This window comes from Mustela lutreola, chromosome 2 (assembly GCF_030435805.1).
Source record: "Mustela lutreola isolate mMusLut2 chromosome 2, mMusLut2.pri, whole genome shotgun sequence".
In the NCBI taxonomy this organism is placed as follows: Eukaryota; Metazoa; Chordata; class Mammalia; order Carnivora; family Mustelidae; genus Mustela; species Mustela lutreola.
The window spans coordinates 116,049,515-116,075,190 of record NC_081291.1 but is presented as its reverse complement, the minus strand read 5'-3'; the positions used below and the strand labels follow the sequence as shown (position 1 = coordinate 116,075,190).

At 43.1% G+C, this 25,676-nt stretch overlaps 1 protein-coding gene, 1 long non-coding RNA gene and 1 other non-coding gene across 3 annotated transcripts in view; 1 reads left to right on the top strand and 2 right to left on the bottom strand.

Annotated features, from left to right (window-relative positions):
- Positions 1–25,676, bottom strand: part of ETV5 (ETS variant transcription factor 5) — a 58,143-nt gene that overhangs the window by 27,039 nt on the left and 5,428 nt on the right. Inside the window, exons 6-7 of the mRNA XM_059163211.1 lie at positions 3,540–3,669; positions 2,341–2,628 (exon numbers count right to left, since the gene is read on the bottom strand). Coding sequence (XP_059019194.1) covers positions 2,341–2,628; positions 3,540–3,669 — 418 coding nt within the window. The remainder of the gene's footprint in view (positions 1–2,340; positions 2,629–3,539; positions 3,670–25,676) is intronic.
- Positions 6,108–23,792, top strand: LOC131824764 (uncharacterized). Its single transcript, XR_009350977.1, has 3 exons — positions 6,108–6,351; positions 6,669–6,786; positions 23,575–23,792. It is a non-coding gene; the product is annotated as an uncharacterized LOC131824764 (long non-coding RNA).
- LOC131826136 (U6 spliceosomal RNA) lies at positions 9,557–9,663 on the bottom strand. The gene has a single exon (XR_009351431.1). It is a non-coding gene; the product is annotated as a U6 spliceosomal RNA (small nuclear RNA).

The window sequence follows — 25,676 nt, the reverse complement described above, 5'->3', positions numbered from 1 at the left end:
CCAAGGAAGGAATCTGCATTTTTAATGAGCTCCTGTGGGAACTCCTGTACACTCGCAACCTGGTGGCTACAGTGCCTTAGGGTAGAAGACTGATTTTACCTAATTTAGGACTAAATTTTACCAATTTAGGACTTTGCCCTTCACCCCAGTTCTCCCAAGGACCTCTGTATCAGCCCAGTGTGTGGGGGGTCTTTTTATTCTAGACCCACAGTCCCAATGGTAGAGTGTAGGGGAAGTAAGTCTACGATACACAGGCAGACGTCAGGGAGGAATCCTCCCCAAAAAGAAATACCTGGTTTCTGGTTCCTGCCTCTCTCTCTCTGGACACCTGAGGGCAGATACTCCTATATTTCAGGGATCAAACCTCCCCTTTTGGGGACAGAGGGCTGGGTAGCCTGGTGACAAACCTATTTCACCATGGAGACTAAGGCTTCCTGTCTGCCAGGGCTGCAAGAGGACAAACATTCTCCTTACACAAGCCCTCTGGATAAGAAACAGGATTGAGGGGGAACTATGAATAAAAGAGACTGAACATGAAGTAATTTTCCTTTACACATGATATAACAAATACAAGGTTTGTTAAGTATTTCAAATACCAAATATATGACCTCCCTCATCCCCCCTCCTCAATTAATGATCCCTGCAGAAAATCAGGAAGATACTGTTTAAAAAACACAAAACTAAAAAAACTTTAGAAATAAAAATGCTATCCAGGCCTGAGTGCACAAACTGGCAGCCTTGCAGAGTGATTTTGCCCCAGGAAGTTTTGTTTAGTCTGCAAAGTGTTGCTGTTGTTTTCAATTTGAATTAGTTGCCAACTTAAAAAAAAAAAAAAACCCAAAACAAAAAAAACCCAAACCCATACAACCTGGAATTTTCAAATGAAAATCCAATTTCTGAATTCTCCCGAAGAAGTGCAAGGCTGTTAACACGGTAATAAACTGGCAAAGCTCAGTGGTAGCTATCTCCTTCAGATGAACTCCCTATTGAAACCGAGGCCCGCTATTGAGACACTTGAGTCAGTGTTTGCCTCTTGGGACCCATGTATCATTGGTGTTCATGGCTCTTGGCCTCGCTAGGGGAATAACGACTAACCAGCCAAATTATGTAGTTCTTTATGGTGACTTTCACAGCAAGGGGGAAAGGGAATCAGAATCAGACAAGAGGGGCACCTGGGTGGCTCAGTGGGTTAAAGCCTCTGCCCAGGGTCCTGGGATCAAGCCTTGCATCAGGCTCTATGCTCAGCGGGGAGCCTGCTTCCTACTCCCTCTCTCTGCCTGCCTCTCTGGCTATTTGTAATCTCTGTCTGTCAAATAAATAAATAAAATCTTAAAAAAAAAAAAAAAAAGAATCAAACAAGAATGTCTGCTTTCTTTTTGGTGTTTCATCTAGAAATAAAGTGACCCCTGAGTAAATCCTGGGATGTATGTGGGTTGGACCAAGCCTGAGGAAGGTATACTCCTATATCCTCCCTCTCCTGCCCCTTGGCCCCTACACCCAGGCAGGGCAGAACAAGAAAGTGAGGAAGGAAATACCAGTCACCATCTTGAGACCCTTGGTAACATCACTGACAACTCCCTACCTATATGTCTAGAGAGACTTGAAATAAAAAGATGGGTCTCTAGAACACCCTTTATAAAGGAAGGCCCCAGGCAACCAAAATTCTAGAATACCCAGATAATGAATTTACAAGGCTGGGACCTAAGATGTTAAGTTTGGTGTTTTTCGAGTAGGTTCCCTTTCCACTTTAGTTTATTTGATGAATGAAAGACTCTGGGCAAGTTATTCCTGATGTCTCAATTTCCTTATTGAACACAGGACCTACCTGGAGTGAAAACAGAAGATTTCTATCTCCAAAGTAGGTAATTACAAAAATGTCTTTAGTTAATTCCCTGTTAAAATATGTTAAAATCAGATGAATGATAATATGTTTTGTAATTTAGCAATCTTCCCTAGTACGTGAGTAAAATGTTAATAAAGTATTTGTAGGTAGCATAAACCAGGGTTTAATGCTAGCAGGGAGTATCCAGTGAGAAGCCACAGCCCTCAGTGAGGGTCAACAGATTGTATAACCTGGTTCTGTCAGTCTTCTACCTTCATAATGGGGGGATGGTACTAACGATCTCTCCTTTATCTACTTCATAAATCATCTGGAGTACCTCAAGAACAGGGTGCTATATAAATGGGTCACATTCCTGTCATTTGTCTTACCTCGCAAGACGCCTCAATGCCATGAGAACGATATATGTCCCTGGGAAACATGACTAACTGCTTCCTTTCTCCTGGTGGGGCACAAGGGAGGGGATGAAGGCAGTGAAAGAAGCCCAGATCAGCACCCACCTCTGTTCTGATGGATACTGGTTTTCAGGCATCATCTTTGGCATCTGCAGGGGCTGATGTGGTGGCCGGGGGACCGCAAAGGTTTGCTGCTGTGGTCCAGGTTCAGGAAGCGAGTGAGGGGCAGGGGCGGGGCCCACACCTGGTACTGGGCCCGCTGCAGGGGCGTGTGCAGAGGTGGGCAGAGTTGCCTGGGGTGGGGGGAACAGGGAGTTCTGATGGGTAGGTGACAGGGGGGTGGTGGGAGGAGTTAATGGCTTGAACCCAGAGGGAGGCTTCCGATCATAGGCACTGGAAACAGAAAGAGAAGGAACTATTAAGCCACGATGAAGCCATTAGCCTGGTCGCTGGTCTGGCAGGACAGCTAGGCTGGGTGGCAGGCCACATTGCCAGGAAATGACAGCATTAACATAGTTAAATTGCTGGCAGCCCTGAGGGAATATTTGTACCTCTGAAAAGTGACAAACACACTGCGTCACAGAGACTTGTTTAACACTTCTAGTGATTCTTCTCAAAGATAATTTTAGCCTCTGTTTCCGGTTTCCTTTTTCCCCCTTCTAAAAGCACTCTCCATATATGCCATGTGTAGGGATGGATTGGGGGGGCAGAGTTTGTGCCCTGGGGGGTTTCTGGCCCCCTCTCCCGAGGATTCCAGCGTCCCCAGAAATTAGGTTCTCTGTGGAAGATACATTTCTGCCGTAACATCACTTGAGTTAACGACTCTTCTCCCCCTTTCCCAGGCAGATCTGTGTTTATCTTCTAGAGCAAAGACTGATTTAAAATTAAAGCTTCATTCCTGGGGCCTGGATATTCTTAAGTAAAGGGCACAGGCACGGGGACTTTTTCATATATTCTGATTTGAAGATTACTTCTTTGGTGCTTAAAGTTCACATTAACATATGATAGACATGAAGAAGTATATATTCCCTCCCTAGAAGCCCCAGATCAAATATCTCAGTATTCAGGGTTCTTTCCCTCAGGAGGGCTCAGTACCCCCTGCGCTCAGTTCCCCTACAGAGCCCGTTTCACAGTTTAGCTTTTCATGTGCAGCACAAAGGCCCCCATTTGTACCAGCCCCCATCTAGAGGACGACAACGCCCTGAGAGGCGACTCTGAGCTCTACTCTAAGTGTCTGCTAAGGGTCCTTGAAGCAGCCTGCCAGGGGTCTCCTTTCCGGCTGGCCCTTCTGTGGGTCCACTTACCAATAGCTGTAGAGGCACTTTTCTCCATAGTTAGCACCGAGAGCCTGCTCGTGGCTGCAGGATGACAGCTCCGAGGAGGGGCTGTGCAGCTCCCGTTTGATCTTGGTTGGAGGTGGGGCGTGAAGCACCACTGCAATCAGAAAAGGGTTGGGGCCGGGTGGGGGGGGAGGGAGGCAGAGAGAGGATAGCTGATTAACAGCAAGCACAATGCTTTCCTTCTGTAACCCTTGTCACCAGTGGATGGTTCTTGGAAGTCATATCGAGTCACATGCGGGGGAAAGCCAAATGCTGAAACACAGAGCCTTCCATCTAAAACCAATGAAAAGCTCTTTCAAGTCGGAAGTCATCATCTGACACTTTTAATTAGCCGTGTCTTTATTCCCCCATATCTGTGGTGTTGGGTCTACTTCCTTAAAACTCCTGCAGGGGATGGTTTGTCCAGAAAAATGCAGGTGCGACAGAATACCAAGGGTTGCAGACATGGAAGAAATCTGTTTCCAAAAGGAACAAAACAGCCATAGATACATTGGGAGACAGTACACATTAACTTACCAAAGGCTTGAAACTGCTCTGGTAAGTATATTTCTTATTCAGAGGCATATAAATTAAATATTTGACTTTTTAAAAGTCCTTCCTCAAGCAGCTCTAAATATCAGCTCTGAGTAAGAAATACTGAGCTTTAAAGGCATTTCAAAAAATTTAAGAGCAAAGAAATACAACAATGGCCCAAACCTCAACCTTAGCTAAGGCTAACTGTGTAAGGACAAGTCCTGGAAACCTTTGTGCTTATGTCTGCTCTGTGCCTTTCCTACAGACCAACCCCTGAGGGTAGGTTTTCATAACCAATCTTTTCAGATAAGTGCCAATTACTTCTCCAAAACCGATGAAACAGTACACAGAGCTCTTGCGTAACGTTCGGAAATAAAGTGCATATTCCTTAAGTGATTCCGAGAGGGCAAAGTTTTTTCAAATCAAGGTGACTTACAGGGTAGCAAAATGAAACAAAATAAAACCAGGTTTGCCTCTTCTGTCTCATCTAGGAGCTGACTCATTTTAGTGAGAGCATTTTACCCAAAGTAGAAGGACAAACTCTAAAAGACGCTACACCACGGGGGCTGTTTGTTCCTTATGAGTTAGGATCGCTGCTCCCAGTCCAGCTCTCATGAAGGGTGGGAGAGAGATGAGTTGCCAGCAACTCTCCACCCTATCAAAGGTCTCATTAAATAGCTAACCACCCTCACTGCCCTGGTATCCCACCAAAATTGAGGTCTGACTTAGTGCTTGCCCCTAGAACACTTTCAGGAGCTTAGTTCATTCTTAGTGATGATACCAGGCAGAATTAGCGAAACAATCATCTGTTTTCTGCTGAAAAGATTGAACAATCTTCTGGCCAATGCTTGCTCAGGTGCCATTTACAACCCCAAGTTCAGGTCTCAGACGTGAACAAATGCGACAGATGACTCCTTCACAGATGACAAGTTTATAAAGCAAAGTCCTGCCAGTGACTGACTGGAAAGGACAGGTTTTTATAATTCTTTTCCTACATAATGCCAACTGCTTTTCCTAAATACATGCAATAAGTTCGGAACTGGAAGACTATATTTAGAAGTCATTAGAGTCGCTCTCGTGATTTTTTGATGGTGACATCATGGCAGCAACCCTCAATTGTTATCAAATGTTTTCAGACATTCAGACACAGAAAATGGCTAAGCTTGTTGTTGTGAGAATGTTGTTAGTACATGAAAAGAGAGAGTTAGACAGCTTGACACTGAAAAGCACTTCTCCAATGCAGTGGTATTCTGGTGGTTCTCAGCACGGTCCCTTTGTCATTGCCTCTCATTAGCCTTCTGCCATAAAAGTTTTGGAAAAATCATGAAGGAAGGTTGATGATGCCCCAGTGTAAACACAAGTTACATGTCCTTGAAAAGTCTACTTTTCTTTATCTAAAGAAAATCCTTTCTAATCATGACTTTATCTACATTTAGAAAGTTAAAAATTTATGGTATCATCAATTTTTCTATTTCAGGTTTTGGAAATGTATTGACATTTTCACAGGATTATTTAAAAAGTTACCAGTTCTGCTGACAAGACGAACTCCAGAGGGTAAGCCAAAGTTGTCCGGAAGGAAACATTTTTCTAATGGCTTCAGGAAGAGCATATACCCATTTTGAAAAAGAATCTAAACTGACAGCTAAGCCTGATGTCCTGATTTCTTCAGATCTACACAGTACTCTTAGTGTGTAACCTATCATTTTGCCTCTAAAGTAAAATGGCATCTTCTACTACACCCCAAACTGTCTTATACCTGGAATCTTATGTTCTCTACACAAAGGAGGAGTTCAAGAAATATCTGGTGAGTGCTATGGTCTGAATGTTTGTGTCCCCCCCCAGATTCATATGTTGAAATCCTAATCCCCAAGTAATGGTATTGGCGGAGGTGGGGGGGGGGGGTGCTTTGGGAGGTGATTAGATCATGAGATCATGTGAGGACAAAATAAGAAGACAGCCTTCACCTGACCATACTGGCACCCTGATCTCAAACTTCCAGCCTCCAAAACTTTCAAAATAAGTGTCTGTTGTTTATATGCTATCCTGTCTGTGGATTTTGTTACAGCAGCCTGAATGGACTAAGACAATGAGTGACTGAGTGGATTGTTTCCAATTAATTCTTTTAACCTTGAAGGCTGGGACCACTTCTACCCTACAAGGCAAGGCAGTGTTAGTCATAAATATGTTTTCCCCAGGAATGAACCACTGCAAAGAGAGAGAAGAAAGTAGAACATGGCCAGAGGAAGAATTGAAAGTTCCACAGGTCAGTGAAAAGACAATCATTAGGGGCCATTGGAGTGGTAAGGAAGAAGGCTCAGCTCTCCAAACGGACTGCTGGGCCAGAGGATGTGTGAAGGAACCTAATTATGGCATGCATTAGTCAGAGATCGTGGTGTATTTAAAGCAGGAACTTAGAAGCCCAAGGAATGCTCCTTGCTTTCAGTCTGCTCCCTCCTTTGTAAAATGAGATATGTGATGCTGCCTTGAGAAATACAGAAAATGGCACAGCACCTTACAGTGCTGTGATGTTGTGTAATTACACACTGTGCTTTCAAAAATAGAGTATTTAACTTCGCACAGGCAACTTCCTAAATGATGACAGAGACCTAAGACTACAAAGCATGGCGACCTACTGGAAAGAAGAAAGGTCATGAACTCCTGAGGAGGTTGGCGAAGAAATGCCAAAAGAGTTGACTAGGTAAGCTGATAAACATTTTCTACAATTAGAAATTTTGAGTTTAAGCTCAGAGTTACAGAAAATGGGCCCAATAATTCCCGCTGAATACAGACAACCTTTGCTGTTATAAAGATACCATTCATTCATTCATCCATTCACCCACTCACTGCGCATCTTCTATGGGCTAGGCATTCTGGAAATGCTGGGGACAGGATGTATGCCCCACAGCCATGGCCCCTTTTTCATGGCATGCACAATTTAGTGAGGAATCTGACTTCTAGCATCATCTCTTAGATGCACTTACAGTTAGACTAAGACCACACAGTCCTCTTCATTCAGGGTCCTACATTTATAAGGACTGTGAGGCCCAAAGGAATTAAAGTAATTGCTCAAGGTCTTGGAACTGCTATTAGAGGGGAAAGAAAGCAAGTGTTTCTGTCATTTCAGTAATCTATGGCACTGACAGAAATGGGAGACATTTTGCTCACCCACTTCGTACACTAAAAATAGAGGACACGAACCTTCCCCTACCCCAACAAAAACAAAAATATCACATTACACCTGGTGGAGAGAAAGTACTCTAGAACAAAGAAAAAAATGAAATAAGTACTAAAACCTCTGGAAAAGAACAAGGTAGACAGACAAGAAAGAGGCAGCCAGACAGACCCCTTAAGCATTTACTTTGTGATAAGTTGCTCTTACATACATAATTTCAGTCCATCTTCCCAACACAATGAAAAAGCTACTTCTAGTATTCCCTTTTCATAGGATAGAAAACCCAGGCTCAAAAAGGTAAGTAATCTGGCATAGTCTCTTAGCTGTAAGTGGTCAAGATTCCTACTTAAACAGTGCTTAGTGACTCTACCATATTGCCTCCTGAGAGAATCTGCAAGAAAAAGACTAAATTCAAAAGGTATTAAAAGAAATGGGGGAAGAGAGAGAAGAAAGACACCACCTGAGAAGAGAGCAGAAGAATACTTTTTGCCAGCTCTCAGGGTCCCTCATGTTTCCTCTGCCCTCATGTTTACTCTGCAGTCTCCAGCGGGAGATACGCTCTCAGGGTCCCTCATGTTTACTCAGCCCTCATGTTTACTCTACAGTCTCCAGCGGGAGACACACCTGATACACCTGCATCCATCCAACTCATACCTTTCTTGTCCCTAGGCCACCAAAATGCCCAAGATCCCTCTTTCACTCCTATCTTGAACCAACATCTCTTGACTCCAGTAGCCTTTACTTCTTATCAATCCTTGTCACCCATTCCACCTAAAAGATCTCCTCTCCCTTCTATAATCCAGCTGACCAATATTTTCTGCTTATTAAGACAGCCATAGGAATTTGAAGACCTGGTATCTTCCACAGCCAGTCACTGACTGGCCAGATCCCACCTTATGGCCATGGATACCATCTCTCTGCCTCTCCTGAAAGTGCTTCTAGACAATTCCCTCTCAATGCCACCTGTGAGGCAAGAATACTTTGAGTGAGCTAACTGGACTCTTACTGAACTTCAAAAAACTCTGTTAAGGATCCATACACTATGAGACTCTCTGCTTGTCAGGGGTAGGAAAGATAAGGATTCCTGTTTAACCAGATTTAAGTCTGTAGCTATGGACGTGTACCACAAAGTACAATATATTGCTTTGTAGACCACCATAACACCATTTTAAATCGAGGTATTATGTTCAAGATCAATCAACTTAACTTTATAGTTGGTTTTCTTATTAGGGAACTCTTTGGGAGATTTTTCTATCTGACACAAAAATCAAGCCTGAGGGACTCCTGGGTGGCTCAGTTGATTAAGCATCTACTATTGTCTCAGGGCATGATCCCAGGGTCCTGGGATCAAGTCCCACATCAGGCTCCTTGCTCAGCAGGGAGCCTGCTTCTCCCTCTCCCTCTGTTTACTGCTCCCCCTGCTTGTGCTCTCTCTGATAGATAAATAAATAAATAAACAAAAAAATACTTTAAAATCAGCCCTGATCTTAGCCAACGTAATAAGGCAAGAAAAGTAAATACAAGGCAAATGGATTAGAAAAGGAGAAATATAACTGTCATTATTTAAAGATGGCCTGATTTGGCATGTAGAAAATACAGAAGTATCCCCCAAATATAGGAATCAGTAAACTAATTTACCAAGACCAATGGCTACAAGCCTAATACAAAAAAGAACCATTTCTGTATACACGTGAAATTTAAAAAATAAATTTACAATAGCAACAAATGACATCAAATGCCTAGGAGCACATCTAATAAAAGACATGTAAGATGCCTAAACTGAGAACTATAAAACACAAGAAAATAAAAGAACTCTCAATATATGGAAGGATATATCATGTTCATCATTTAGAAAGCTTAACATTATAGCGATATGAATTCTTCCCAAATTTATCTACAGGCTCATTGCAACCCCAAACTAAATCTCAGCCCTACACAGAAATGAGAATAAAGACATCCCAATTACATTGACCAACGTGGAATCTCACAAATACGCTTAGTAAAAGCCAGACACAAAAGAGTACATACTGCGTTAGTCCATTTATATAACATTCAAAAGGACAGGAAACTAATAGATGGTGTTTAAGGTCAGAATGTAGGTTACCGTGAGGGTAGTGCCTGTTCAGGGGGCATAAGGAGTCTTCTTGTGCTCTGATAAGTTCTGGGTCTTGATCCAAATGCTTGTACAGTTTGTGAAGCTTTATTATCTATACATCATATCAGTCAAGTTTCTCTGTTTTTGTATTAAGTTTTTTAGTTTAATTCCAGCATTGTTAAGATACATGGTTATTTTGGGAAAACTATGGAACACTCCACGAATTTGCGTGTCATCCTTGCGCAGGAGCCATGCTAATCTTCTCTGTATCATTCCAATTTTAGTTTATGTGCTGCTGAAGGGAGCGCAAGTTTCTCATTTTTAAAGCAAGCAGCCCTGCTCAATAGCATCATTGAGTTAATACTTATTAAGAATTCTCAAATTTTAGAAAATCTTTCTTCTTTGATGGTATAGAAACAGTCTTCCAAAGAAATAACCCAATTGTTTTGAAATAGAAAAAATAGACAAACTGGCCCATTCAAGAGAAATAATAATTCCCTCTGCTGACAAAATCTGTTTCCTGCCCACAAGTACAGGCTTGTGGACTCTGTCCAAGGCAGCTACCCCATGCCAGTGCTGGCAGTGAACTTCACTATTACAGCACATACGATCAAAACAAAGGAAAACACTTTTGTTGAATGTTATGATGAACGACAGTTTGATTTAAAAGGATTTTTTTTTTTTTTTAACTAAGACAAAACCCACCTCCTCTAATACGGCTTTCCTTCAGTGTCCCCATAATCTTAAAGTCTCAATTTGCCACTAACTTTGTTGTGAATACATATAACATTCACGTAGTTATTGAGAGTTAAAGAAATTGCTGATCAGTGATACTGCAGTCTGAGAGGGAGAAAGACTAAGCCCATCGTTATTTCTCCCACTTCACACACAGGCTTTGCCTACTTTCCTGTTTATGGTCATTGCTCAGGTTTTGTTTTGGGATTTTCCTCCTCTCTTATTCAGTTTCAGTACCTTCATCTGGAGCAGACTCATCTTTTCCAAATGAGTTATGCAGGCCTGCCCTGGGGGGAGGACCTTATGTGGTCACACTCGACAGCCATGATCTTCTTTCTTTACACAGAAAGCTGTGTGTCATGACAAAGTTGGTCAGAACCCCAACACCTGCTTCCAAATGGCATGTCCATGAGGCTACATCTTAGGTGGCCAGCCTATGTCTCCAGAGCTTCTCATAGCACTCCTGAATGTGGAATGTAGGTAGTCGTGGTCAGAGACTTCTTGAGATTCTGGAGTGATAGTCCTACAGTGAAGGTCTATTCTTGAGCTTTACTATTCCCTTTGCCCCAACTTTAGGCACTCTTCCTTTCTTAGACCACTACCATCTCACCTCATGTCCCTCCACAGTAAGGAAATACGTACTGTTTAGTTCAAGAGTGGGGAGGTGGGAGAGCCCGAGACATCTGCCTGTATTATTCTTTGGTTATGGCAGTGAGTAGAGCACGAGGAAAGAAGGCAGGGGGAAAACCATCAAGCAGAAGGACATGGGAATATAAACAGGATGTAAAATGAACCAAAGAAGCCACCGGGAAGAGCAGGTGTGATCTCTTCTCTCCTCATGTACCCTTAATTTGTCAGAGTGCCCCACTAGCAAAGACCAGAGGGCTTTAAGATGTAGTATCCCTTGGGACCTGTGGTTTGAAGAGCACAACAAAGCCAACAGGCTTACTTTCCAATGTACTGCTGCCTTTCCTTAGCTCTGGCCTTTTTTGGACAAATTCTGAGAAAAAGTGCAAACAGCCAGTTAGTAAGAAAAAAGAAGTAGAGAGAACGAGGCTTATTTTTTAAGTTCTACCTTATTACCAGAAGAGGTCAGAAATAGGTCTTTATTTTAGGGCTGAGTAGATTAAAAATTCATTTCAAGCATAAAATGTATTGCTAATGTTTTGATATTCTTTGTAATTGCTATAGCACTACTAGTGAATGACAAGGACAGGAGATAATACTCTGTTCTGGGAACCAAGAAGGTTCGAGGGAGATAAAGTAAGTGGATAGGTTCTGGCACTTAAAAGAGCATCTGGAAAAGGAGACGCCTCTTGGATTTCCAAACCAAATAAGAAACATGCTCAAACCCATTTGAACAGTTAACATTAATTCTGCCTGGCAACAGTTTCCAAAAATAAAAATTTGAAATGTTATCAAATGTAGTTAGGGGGCACAAGTTCTAAAAGCAGAATTGGAGGAGGTATGGGAGGATGTGCTGTTTTCTTTAATATCTGACACAGCTAACCTTGCGAAGTTTAAATTTAAAAAATTGAATATAGTGAAAAATCACCCATAAATAGTAAAACCAACTATTTAGTAAGCTGTGCTAAAAAAATTTTAATGATTCCCTCAAAAGCCCTCTCCTCAAACATGCACAAACTATCTCTGACCTAAATAGCTCATCTGACTCACTGTTCTTTTATACTAGTATTTTAGGGTCAGTGTAATAACATGGGTAGAAGAGTAAGGGAATCAGCAACATAGGATATTTCTGGGCCCAAGGCCAGCATTTTTGTGTGTTGTTTCCATTTCTATGTATCCTTTAAAAATGTACCTCCCCAGGGGCACTTGGGTGGCTCAGTTAATTCTTGGTTTCGGCTCAGGTCCTGATCGCTCGTGAGATCAAGCCCTGCGTTAGGCTCCATGCTTAGGATGGAGTCTGCTTCAGATTCCCTCTCCTTCTCTCTCCCCCTCTATGCACATACACACCTATGTTCTCTTTCTTTCAAATAAATAAAATCTTTTAAAAAGTACCCTCCCAAAACAACTGTCTAGGACCCTTCAAGAAAAGGTCAATGTTATGGGGGGATAAAAGGACAGAGTGTTGTAAAGAAGATAAAAAGTAACAATAAATGCAATATGGGATTCTTAATTGAATCTAGATCAAAAACAATATTAATATCAGCTATAAAATATATTTGGGGGACAACTGGGGAATTCTGAATATTACTGTATAAAAATTAATTTTCCTAGGCTCTGTAGAATAGCCTTAATCTTTGGAGATGCACACTAAAGTATTTAGAGGTGAAATTCATGTCTGCAACTTGCTTTTGAATGGTTGAGAAAGAAAAAAATAATCTATACACAGAGAAATGAAGCAAATATAGGAATATGTTTTAAAAATCAGTCAATAAGGGGGTGCCTGGGTTAGTCAGTTGACTGTCTAACTCTTGATTTCAGCTCAGGTCATGATCTCAGGGTCAGGAGACCAAGCCCCATGTTGGGCTCCATGCTCACTGAGGAGTCTGTTTGGGATTCTCTCCTTCCCTCCCCTTCTGCCCCTGCCTACTGTGCTCTCTCTAATAAGTAAATCTTTAAATAAATAAATAAATAAATAAATAAATAAATAAATCAGACAGATGTATTCCATCTCCTCTGAGATACTTGGAGGGGAAAAAATGCCTTTAACTTATGGTTGACTAACAGGTCAAAAGTAGATGTGCTAAAAACTTCAAAACCATGCATTCACACAAGTAAAAAGTCACCCCTGGCTCATTACCAAATTGGAAGGGTACTATCCTCTTTATCCTTGACCATGTTTGGGTAATACAGCTTCAGGAACTAAAATTACACAAAGACAAATGTTGGTCACATTCTAACATCTAAGCCAGTGGTTCTCAAATACTTTTTGGCCCTGCTCCACTTAGAAAGGAGAAAGGAACACCCAAGAGAGGGCAAAATGAAAATCACCACTTCTACCATCATGACTATGGCCCATGGCCACCTTCACCATTGTCTGGGTAAAAAGACAGTAATTACATAAGTACAATACATTAACAAAAGTAAAATCTATCAGTAATTCCACACACATATCAATACACACATAACAGAAACTAAAACATATGCCCAACTCAAGACCACAGAGCATTCTTGGGAAAAGATGGAGAATGTCTACCCTTGTAAATATAAATGTGCAACAGGTTTAGAACATTACCAGAACAGCTGGACAACTCCTTAGATTTTATCCCCCCAATCCTCAAGAGGACACAGTGTAGTCGTCACCAATCTGTGAAGATTGGCAGAATAAAAAAGAATTAAAGTCCTCTTCCTTGAGGTTCTCTTTTGTTCTCTTGCTTTCTACACAGCTGGTTTGGCTCCTTCTGTCCATAAAGGCTGAGCAGAGCCAGGAGAAACAGCTTGAAATGGGTGGCCTTGGCTTTTGGTGCTCGGAGCATTAGGGAAAAAAGGCACAAAGTGTCTGAAAGGACAGTGTCATTGGACGAAACAGGCTTACCCAGCCAGACCAGCTAGAAATGCAGATGAAAGCCCTAAGTTGTGTTTTAAAGGGATGCTGGCTTGGACAACCCCCTGTGCATTTGTGTATTGGGAATCAAGGATGTCAGCAGGACTCTGGTGTGGAATCAAGGCTCTCTACACAACTCATGGGAGATATGAAAAACACCGGCAAGGCCAACACCTAGGTGAGCACACGCGCACAGGGACTAGGATTTCAGGGCAGACTCCTTCTGCAGGCTCTGCAGGAACAGCTTCATTTGTCCTGGACAGAGTCCTACATGGAGAAAGCAAGGCATCCTCCCTGGAATAGATTTGGTCTCAGAAGGTAAAGGGAAAGTTCTCTTTAGGATTGGCATGGTGGCAATATTCAGGATTTTAGATTGGTGATTAATTACGGTGGTAGGGGTGGGGGTTTACGGTGTTGTTTACTCCAGGTTATTTTTTCCTACTTATCTTGCTGCTAGTTGGGGACCAAGGGACTGAGTATTATCACCCTGGTGGTATATTTCTGGGCCCCAGGGTACAGAGTCAACCCTGAGGTAGCAGAATTCATCAATGAACAATTCTAGAAGCCCTTCCTAGACGGCCAATATTATCTTCTCTACAATAAATATCACAAGAGCCAAAATAGGAACTGATAAAGCTAGTTCCCAGAGCATCTGGCTTCAGGAATCAGATTTCTTCTATGCAGTGGGAAAAACCTATAGTCAGCAAAAGAGAGGCTTCAGGAATTAGAATGTGGACCAAAAAAAGCCAAAAACAAAAACAAAACAAAACCCAACAACAACAACAACAACGACAACAACAAAAACCCACTTTATTTTTCATGATTTAGAGCTAGAAACTTGGGGTAATAGAATAAGCTCAAGAAAAAAAGACTTTGACCTTGTTATCATGACGTGGACTGTGGGAAAAGGCAGACCCAATAAATAGGATCGGGGTTACACTGGTATTCGGAAAGGACCAATCCAAAAGTGAGATTCAAGTATTCTGACCCTGCATGAACACGGCCTGGGGAATACCAGAGTGAAAGGATAGCTAGGGAACCAGGTCTCGTAAAGGAAGAGAGGTGAGGGAAGAAGACAACCTTTTTTTTGCCGTAAGATAGGTGAGGTTATACTAAGTATTTGGAAACCAAGAGCTGGCAACGTTTTCGAGGACACAAGCCCAGGGATCATGCTGGTGAGATCCTGTTACACCGGAGAGGCACTTACTTGCAAGACGGGGTAGGGACTACATCTCGAGAGAGCCCACTCTCAATTCATGACTGGGGTGGCAGAGAAACAGGGTTAGTGGGGACATCAGAAGATTACTTCAGACTTCCGAAAATGGCAACCCAGAGGCCTTGAATACAAGAGTTAGAAATTAAAGGGAAGGAAAAGGAGCTTAGAAAAGCACTGGCCCAACTCTGAAAATGTATAAATAGCATTAGTGAAAAGTGGTATCTGAAATATCTCTAAGTGGCCACCTGCAAAGGCAGTAGAATTCCTCCCAGGATACAGGAATGAGAGTTATTGATAGAATTTCTCCCACCTGGGTTTTAAATTAGACAACGGAATTGATACCATGAAGCAGTTGAAACCCTGAAGCCGTGCTCTGGAAGCCTCTTCCATTTTCTGTTTACCTTGGATAACCCTAAATCTTTGCTATGGTCTGGAGCTCACGGCGACATGGGTTTAGGCTGGGCCATCCGTATTTACTGAACTCGCTGAAACTTGCCTTCTCTGGGGAGATCCAAGGTATCTAGGACTGCCACTGGAGCAATGACAAGGTGTCGCAATGCTCACACTGGCTGGGGAAAGTAAAGAGTTTCTAAATTTTGTCTTGTATAGGGCCAGTGTTAGGACATTGTATACCCTTACTGCTCCCTGTAACGTGGAATAGATACAAGACAGATTCGACAATGGAGAAATCCAACTTCAAAGATGCCAGAGCACATCTGTAGCTCGTCCCCGGTGGAAACTTCTGGTAGTCGGCCCCCGCCCCCTCCAACAAAGCCCTTCTGACAAGGGTAAAAGCAGAAAAAGAGAAAAACCAGTTACAAAACAACTGACATTTCTCTGTGACTGATCTGACAAGGGGTTATACTTTACAGGAAAGGGCTTTATTGGGAGTTCTCTTAGACTGCTAGGATATTATTTGAACTATAATGTTTGTATCATCTAGTGACTTCATGTAATAGGGACAGGAATGGGATGGTTTGGAGGTTTGACTCTGTTAGGCTCAGCTCAATGATGACAACATCCCACAAACAATTTCCTCCCTCCCCTTCCCTCTCCTTCCACTGTCCCCTCCAGCAAAGGCAGCAGCTGGCGGGCAGAACCAGCACATGGTATCCCAGAATCAAATCACCAGCTGAAATACTGTTGGTCAAAAGATGAAAAACTCAATTTTGCCCATGAACATCAGTTTGGGAGGTCATTGTGCAATACACAACTGTAACCCAAGAGGTGGGCTAGTACCACACAAGTTGACCACTCAGAATATGGGGGAGGGGAGAGTACCTCTGCCTCCAGGGGGGCTCAAGGCTTTCCCTACCTCTTTACTCCCCCTCCAGAGAGGAGAAAATGTGATCCAAGTGAAGGATGACATTCAGGCTCTAAAGGAGAGAGGGGGTAGGGGTGGGGGAACAGCTTTTGCTAGGACGAGCAAAAGTGGTCCTCAAGGCTATTTGCCTCTTCTGTCGTGAGGGGCTAGAAGCTGTTGCCCACCTCCAAAGGCTGCACAGGCTCTGGGGAGAGCTCAGGGTAATAGCATGCCTGTTGTAGGCCTTAGAAGCAAGAGTCCTCACGGGCTGTCTAGTAGCAAGTCTGCCAGGGTAAAAAAGTTGGCAGGTCCTGTCTTTTCTTGTTCATCAAGTAGGAGGAGAGTTTCTAAATAGAATTTGGGATATTGACCTTGCCCTTTCTTTAAACTCCATCAGTACTAACAATAATGACACAGATGATTTTTGAAGGGTTCTATTCTAAGTCCGCCTAAAAGAGAAGGAAAGAGATTCTTTGTATGAACCCTCCTTAAAAGAAGTGGTCATGTCGGTAAAAGGAGCCCACTTTGGACGGAAGTACTGAATCAGGGATGTCCTGACTCACCGATGGGGAAGTGTGGGGAAGAACAAGGGTCTATCCCAGAACAGCTCCTTCTTGTTCTCAGCACAAAATTACAAATCTTTCAAGTAGTGATTTCCAAATAGAAAACCTCTGTTATCAAATCAGGAAGATAATTTAATGCCAATGGTAGCAGAGAGGTGTTTTTTTTTTTTTTTTTTTTTTTTGACCCAGATAAACTAGTCTCAGATTTACTTCAAGTTCACACTCTCCACACCTCAGTATTATTTTTGAAATGGCTTGGATCTGTGCAGTTTCTTTTCTTCAAAGACTCATTTATCTTAACAACTTAGGATTATTACTTTAGAATTTCAAAGTGGAAACCTAGAGGCTTTGATTAGAAGAGGTAGAAATCAAACAGAGGAAAGCTTCGAAAAGTACCAGCCCCATGTTGACTGAGTTAGGGCTTGTGTATTAACTGAGATGGGGTTCTTCCACTAAAATATTTTGTACAGAACGAATATATCTAATTTTATCAGTGTGTCATATCCCCAAATTTGTGGGCCACTGGCTAAACCAGAGCGTTGGACAGTGAAGGAAAAGGGTTATGCGGGTACAGAGACCTGACTCAGAGGAGAGTCAAGATAAAAATAAGTGGTCTTTCTGGCTTTGAAAGAACCACCCCATTTTGACTACCCCCAGGTGGGTCTTTTTAGACCCACAGCCCAGAAAGCAGGTTTCTACCTGGGGCGTTTGGTTACTTTCAAGCTGAAGAGACTAGGAGGATGAAACGGTGACTGACTGGCCTGCTTACCCCAAAAGGAAAATCTGAGCATTATCCATACTAATTCCTTTCCTGGGGCAGCTGCTCCAAGAATTTAGAACTTTCACCAATATGATAGACAACCATTTGTTTGATTTCCACTCGTGAGAAATAGGTCTATAAAGAGAGCCTCTGCGGTAGAGAGGACAGGATGGCTTCCTTTCCTGTGGGCCTTACGTCAACCACAGATTATACCGTGAAGGGCTGCTCACGGTGGGAACACACTGTCAAGAAAAGAGGAAACAGGGCGTTTTTCCTGAATGGGGAAAAAAATGCAAAACTAAACCTTCTTTAACACCGTTCCTATAATTTATTCCCAATTTATGTGATTTCATCTGAACTAGCATTAAAGAAAAGTGTTAATGATACTTGAAACAGGACTTAAGCACTGTGGAAAATTTTATCTTTGAACTTAAAATCTGACAGGAGAAAAATCCAAACTCTAGAGAAATTAGGGAAATCAGCTTCTCTGAGAACCATTCCTCTATTTCTGGCCCTCCTTCTCCTAAAAGCAGAAACTCGGCAAATGTGTCAAGGGTGTCTACACCGTGACTTGTTCTCTAGCACATGCAGTCTGACTGGGAAACATAGCATTAGCTGCACAAAGTCTAAATGCAGCCTAGGAACACTTGGCTTGTATATGTGCTTAAAGGAGGAATTAGAAAATGAGAACTAGTCCTACCTCGTTTTTTCCTATGCATCTCTAAAGTCATCCGAAGGACTCTCAGAACTCTGGTTTTGAGATCCTCTGTTTCTCTGAGCAGTTAGAAGCTGCTGCTGGGGGCTGCTGAAAGATGGGTTGGGAAGGGAATCTGACAAGAGAATGGGGTATGTATGCAAAATACTCACCAAGTACTGGCAGTGTGCAGAGCCCCGCGCTAGGACTGCAGCAGAGAAAGAAACAACATGGGGGTTCTCTGCTTTTCGAGAGATTGTTTCCTGTTTTAACAAGAATGTACATTGGGAAGCAGGGGCGAAGTTTAATATTTATCAAAATAGAAATGACATTAAAGCCCATTGCGGCTTTCTCCTCACTCCTCAAGAAATTCCAAGAGGGAAAAAAAAGGAAAGGGAGTTGAGGGGCAGAAATCTTCTGACGTGAGGGCTCCCTGGGCATAGGCACAGGCACAGGGAAGCCATCACTAAGTTACCCCCCCATTAAGAGTCTGATTCGGACACTTGGGATAGACATTCCAGGATCTGGTTTTTCACTGTGGGCAGGGCAGCCCCCATAGAAGACACATCCCTTCCTTGAATCTACCTTTCCTATGAGAAAAGTATAAAGGACCCTCATTATGTGCCCTTTCAGGGAGTCACAAAGCCTTTCCAGGCACTCAACTAAAAGTGCTTCTGGTAGCCGAAGTCATCCTCAGCCCCTCTGGAAAAGCACAAATGCCAGCATCCTCTTACAGGGCTGCTCTCTAGGGTCACCTCCTGAGAGGCTTCAAACTCTCTCTCACAAAACAACAATCTGCCCAGGCCTGTTCTTTTTTTTTTTTTTTTTTAAATAAGGAAGGGAAGACATTCTTGCAGGCCCAATTGATAGCAAAGGAAATATTTCAGGGGGGAAAAAAACACCTTCTAGTAAAACACAAATGCAAAGAGCCTCATTTCAGGTGTGAGGATAAGGAGGAGGCACTCGGCACTCGGAAGAGCTCTTTAAGACCCCCGAGGAAGCTGCACTGAATCAGTATTAAGTTTTGTTTTGCTTTTTTAACGGATTGTCCTTTTTCATGTTTATCCCATGGCCCTGGTCTAGCCCACGCGGCCCTCTGGGGGTGCTCTGTGAGCTGTTGGCCAAGAGGGTGGACAGTGTCTCGAGGGGATGTGGCTGAGGACATCTAGAGTCCCCCTAGAACCTGGCCTCATGTGGGGTGAGGAGGCCGCTCCGGTTTTGGGGTTGCTCAGAGGCAGGGTTCTTTCTGGTACTTCCTGAGATGTTCATTGGAGGGGGCCAGGCATCTGATGCGTGCTGGAGAAGGGTCACAGCCAGAGCAAGGCTCCCCTGTAGCTCAGTAAGTCTGGGAAGTATCATTTTAAAATGACATGTATCCGACCACAGTGGGAAATTAAACAGGACAGAGAAGACCAAGGAATAGGGAAATTACAGCTTTGTCATTGCCGAGTCAAAATGTATGCCTGGCCAAGAGATCCCGACACTGCAGAGAACACCCGATCCCCAGGCCCACAGTCAAGCCTGGACTGAGTGGCAAAGAGCAGACAGGAACCTTCACTGGGAATGAGAGCTCCAGCCACACCACGAGCAAGCGGGAGATAAAAGGCTAATATCCTCAGATCAAGTCTCAACACCCCTCTATCCAGGAAAGCTACACCACCCTCTTCTGTTGGCAGCCCCTTCAGACAGGTCCAGTTAAAACGGGAATAAAAGAGAGAGGACTGGCCTCCGTGGTCAGGCACAGTTCTACCTATGAAGCCCAGACCATCCGTCCGGCAGCTGCAGGGTTAAAGCCAGCACTTAAAAGAAAACTGGAACCCCATTAAGCCCAGGCTCATTAAGCCCAGGCTCGGAGAACTGGGAGCAGCAGGGAAGCCAAAGGAAACTAATTTTGGAGGTTCTCCAAGCTGCCAATCACAAGCATATTTCTAACAGTTCCAGTGTTGTTTGAGTTGCTTGTTTTTCCACAGGCTGCACAATAGGGTCTGGTTATTCATTGAAAAAGTCTGCAAGGGAGCCCCGCCCTCCATTCACAACCAATTTGGAATGCTCCATTCAGGCAAGAGGGGGACTAGGCAGCTCAGCTCGCTGGGGCGGACGGAGCAGAGCCCAGCTGTCGCCGCAGGGACGCTTGCTCGCCCAGTGCGCTGTGTTTATGTAAGAAATTCAGACACTGCAGGCGCCTGCCTGCTCTGCTCCCTCCCTGAGATTCAGAAGGCCAAGACCCTGGCTGAAATCTGCAAGGATGGGCAAGTCGGCTCCAAATAAGGTCGGCAAGCGCCAGCCGGCAAAAGGGGGAAAGGCGAACTACCTTGCGTTGCCCTGGTCAGAATCCGACTGTAGCTACCAGCTGAGAGAAAAGACTTCACTGGTATTTCTCCTGCCCCCAGACAAGCTGGTTGGCATTAGAGGACAGCTCTCTATGGAAGTCAGCCTTAGCAGACTCCTTGCTTTTCCATTCACCGCCAGTAGCTACATGGGGAGCCACCTGGCATCCTCCTCAAGGGAGAGGGTCTCCGGAGACACTACTAGATTCTCTGGCTGCGGAGGGGGGGGAGGGTGCGAGCTACCTATTATGAACAGCTTCACAGTTCCTTTCCTGGCTTCACATCCGGCTTGAAAGGTTTATAATCCCCCCACCCCCCCACCCCCGCCCATGCCCAAGAGACATCAAAAGGGAGAGCACGGATATCTTGGGGTTGGCGGGTGCAATCCACTCCAAGGACAACGCAAAGTACAAGGCTAAAAACTAGTTCGGTTTCTTAGAGATTTTTCCCCCAAATCTTCAATAATTACCCTGAAGATCTGATGAAGCCAGTCTGACAGCCAGAGTTTATTTCAAGAAAGCATCCTACTTTGTGAAAATCAAATCCACAAGATAAATTAGCTCTTGGGTTGTTTCCTTTTTTTCAGAACATATTTGGCTATTTTCAAATACCTCCTCTCTCCCTCTTCTCTTCGCCTTCCCAGGCCCCTCCCCCACACTAGTGAACACCGAGGGCAACATGGGATGCATTTCTCTACAGCTTTTCTGACCACAGAACCTCCATTCAATGCCTTGGCTGCTCTGCAGACCAGTGGCAAACTCCTGGTCTCTTAAGAGCTAGATCTTACTCTGCTCCCTGGAGTCTTTGCGCCCTGTCCTGCAACCTTCCCCCGAGGTTTCCTCATTCTGGGCAGGGGAGCCCCCCCCTTTGTTTGCTTTGTGGGGGCTCTTCCCTTAAGAAGAGCTGCTACTACTCCCTTGCCAAGCCTAAGGAGTACTTACATTGTGGTTACACACACACACACACACACACACAGATTTTCTCGCTTGCTCTCTCTCTCTCTCTCTCATTTGCGCCCACCCTCATATACAATGCGGACCTAGTATTTTGCCCCTCCTTTAAGCCGAGCCTCTTAGAGGGCTGGGACAATGATAGAAACTGACGACCAAAGCCTCTGTTAAATGAGCTTGATGAGTTCACAAAATGAATTTTTAAAAAAGCAACCTAATCCGGTACTGGCAGCAGCAAGCCTGGCACTTGTCCAAGAGCTGGGAGCTGCAACATGACAAGACTCTGAGCTCCTTGGATTCCAAGTGGAGAAGCACTGTGTGCCAGGGCACAGATGGGGCCCAAGCTGCCTCAAGGGCAGCCGTGCGCCCGAGAGGGGGCTGTCAGCCTCTGAGGCTGGTTCTACTTTACCGCCATTAAAACTGAAGTCACATGTGGAGGCTACAGTCCCTTGGTAGAGAATCACACACCCCACCCAAGCCTACCACCACGAACAGTTTTCCTGAGACTGGAATGAAAACAATGATACCCCTAGATGGTAAAAATGGCAGATAATACAAATCTGCAGCTCTGTCATGCCGCCCATATCTTAAATCTTACAAAACTAGAAGAATGCTGAAAACAGGGTAGATGGTAATTTCTCGAAGGATACCAGGATTTTGTGAGCTCTGAAATTTACATAAGTGATGTGCCTGGGGCAGACACACATGTAATTCCCCGTCCCAAGTTCTTGCCAAACACAAAGGACTGGAAAGGTTACTGGGTTTTATTAGAGGGCTAAGAGCAGAAAGACATCAAAGAGGAAGAGAAAAAATCATTGTTTTTAATAAGCCTAACTGAATTAAAGTCAGAGAAAATAGATTTCGTGTGAACATATGGCTCTCTTAGATAAATGGGGACTCTAGGTCTTGGATCCTTAAGAGTCTGGTCTATGGATCTTAGAGGCTATCAGAACAGGAAGGATTTCCAGTGCTTAGCACCCTCTCTGTGGTAAGGTAGTGGGCTAGAACAAAGACTCTGAAAGATACACTGTAGCCTGGAGTCATATGACCTCTTCCCTCTACACCCCCCCACCCCCAACACTCCTGTCTTCTACCTTCAGAACTTCTGGCTCCCAAAAAGGACAAACTGATAGCTTTGAGTCCCCCACATTTCTCATTTTCCAAGTGCTTAAAGTGCCTACTGTTACTTTCTTAGCTTCCAAACAAAAAGACTTAGGGACCATCTTTTCAAATAGAAATGGTCTAAGACCACAGAGCAAGTAAACTTAAGAGTCTTGCTCCAAAGTGGGCCCCAAATGATGTGCATTCACTCTCCAAAAGAAGACTCTGTCTCTACTCTATCAACTTCACATGTAGTTTAAAAAAAAAAAAAAAAAAGTCCAGTTGAATAATTTCATATTAAAACAGGATTAAGATCAATGCATTTTAGGCTCAAGGGCTGCCTTTTTCCTGAGCCACCTATTACAATGTATTTATGAGAAGTCGATTTTATCAGTTAATTAGCCAGTCCTTAGGAAATTACTAGTACTTCCTCCGATCGGTCAATTCTTTTTAAAACACAGATCTAAAAAAGAACACTTCAAGGGGAAAATGAGGTCATTTGGATTTTCAAACAGTTCTCTAAATTATATTTGCTATGGAGGCCATGGTTTTAAAATAAGATTTTTATCATGCCTTTTCTCCACTATAAAATATTTTTGTTATTCAAGATGCTGACAGGTAAACATTCACAATATTACAATTCAAACAAATGAGTGTAATTAAAAGAATATTAGAACTGAAATCTGCATTTAAAAAACACTATTGATATATCCTAAAATCTAGTAATACCTTTAAGTGCCAAGTCAGTCCAGAAAAATTAATGTAAGCTCCCCCTCCCCAAACCTAAGCACTTTGAGTTCCAATCTTATCCATGGTTTTGATTTATAGTTAATTCTATGAAAATGTACAGTAAAAACATATACACAGCTAACCACTGACCCAGAGTCCAGGTATGCAGCTCTGTGTTAACACACATATTTAGCTATACACACATTTATATGGATATATATGTACACAAACTTATTTATATTATATAGGATGTATACAGATAAGTTTTGTCTGTATGTACACTAGTGTGCCTTATAGGAAAGATGTCAGTTTTATAATTTTTCTGTTTTATAGATCTCTTCCAAATCCTAGATGGAAAAACTCAAAGCACCAAGATATTTAATAAGCTTTTCAGGATCACGGAATGAAGAGAACTGAAGTGTCAAACTGGTTGGCCTATGGTCTCCCTAAGTTTTTTCTGAGGGCTGGCTCTAGGTTTTTTGGAATCATTAGGGAGAGCCTGGACCACACCTGCATGTGCCGATACCCCCCAGCCCTGCAGCTCTGTGAGAGCTTTTGTAAGGATAAAATTTTATAATTTCTTTTTCTCATTTCACCTAACCCCTCCCCTTTGTCCCAACCTACCAGTCAGTCTCTCCAGTTATCTGGACCTTATATTATCCCTTCTGTAAAATGAAGGGGTTAGGAAGGCTATGTCTACAAGGGACCTGCAGCCCAAACAATCTAGGACTTCAAGGTTACTTCTCAGGATCAGGGGACAATCGGGGGCATCGGCAGAACCTCTATCGTCTATAGGTTGCACTTTCTGCTGCCTTGAATTTGATCTTTAAGAGTTTCCAGATGGGGGGGATACTTTGCTAATGTCTGTATTTGTGAGGTAAGGTGAAATCTATGTAGCTAGAAGTAAGCTAAACATTTCTCTAAGACTTACAAGAACAATGGTTTCATTTATTCAAATCACACTTATGGATAGATGCCTCTGGGTAGGAACCCAAATCTGGAAAACTTACAAAACATAATCTCTTTAGAAGCTGAGCTCATAGCACTTACTGAAAAAAGTAAGCCATAATCTTCAAAACTGACATTCTAAAATAAAAATTACCACATTACTTAGTATTTCTTTTTCTCCCATACACACACACACACACACACACACACACACACACACACACACACAGACTCTCTCTGCCTTTGCACCCTCCTACACACACACTCTCTCTCTCTCTGCCTTTGCACCCTCTCTCTCTCTCTCTCTCTCTCTCTCACACACACACACACACACACACACAGGAAAATTAATCAAATCATCTTAAAAGGACCAAGTATAATCAGTGTGGCAGGCCACAGAAGAATATTTGTTACAAATGCTTTTGCTACTATAGGGAAAAGGTTTACTTTACTGGGCAAGTGCAGTTTGGTTTACAGTTCATTGATTGGCTGATTCAAATCAACTCATAAGGTTTTATTTGAATGGGTTTCTCCTCTTCCCCTAGAATAATCATGGGCTCTTCCAGAAGGTGACTGCAGTCAAAGCTGATCCTCAATCCAAGGCTGTGAGAGGTGCTCCCAGAGAAGTCTGCCCAGCACCCCCTCCATCTCCACTGTCAGTCACAACTGCAGTCAAACCAGTCACAAACAACAGGAAAGGCGAACAGCTCAAGAACATCCCACCCCAACCTTATACTCTTACTTAACTTCTAAGGCAAGCTGATCTGCTTAAAGCCCTCCTTCTTAAAGCTCCATCTCCCGAAATAAGAGTCAGAGAAGCGGAGAGAATGATTAAAACACTTTTTGAGGCTACTCAACTGTCTGTTTCATCCTTAAAGGACAGAAAAGCTCAACCTTAAGAAGTTAAGGCAAAAAGCAAACAAAAGTAAAAAACGCATCCCACTTGGTAAGCAGAAACCTCTCAAAGCATCTCCATTTTAGGTAGGTATGGCAATTTAATTGAAGAATTTAGCACATTCTATTGGCTGAGTGGGAATTATTTCTAAGGAGCCAAAACACATTTATTGATTCCTTCACTTTAGCCTATTCCTGCAGATAAACATCTCTCATCTCAAATATAAATCTTGTTTACTGACATCTTTCTCTAAAGAGCATACCTTTGCTTCAGCACATGAAATCAATTTGAATGCAGTCATCTCAACTCCCTCTTAACTCTTTGGGTTACAGAGAAACAAACAAAAGTGTCATAAAAGCATTTCAAAGAACTTCTGCCAAGAAAGCCACCTCCCAAGCAGACTGCAGTTTATGCTGCTCTGAGCAGGAACGGGAAAGGCTGGGCCAAATTGTCAACACAGAACAAAGTGGGATTACAAATCCTATCTTTTATCTTGCAACACACACACGGACACACACACGCACACGCACATACACAATATTTGGGTTATCTTTATTTAGCCTTTTAGTGGCAACCTTCCCAAACACTTGAA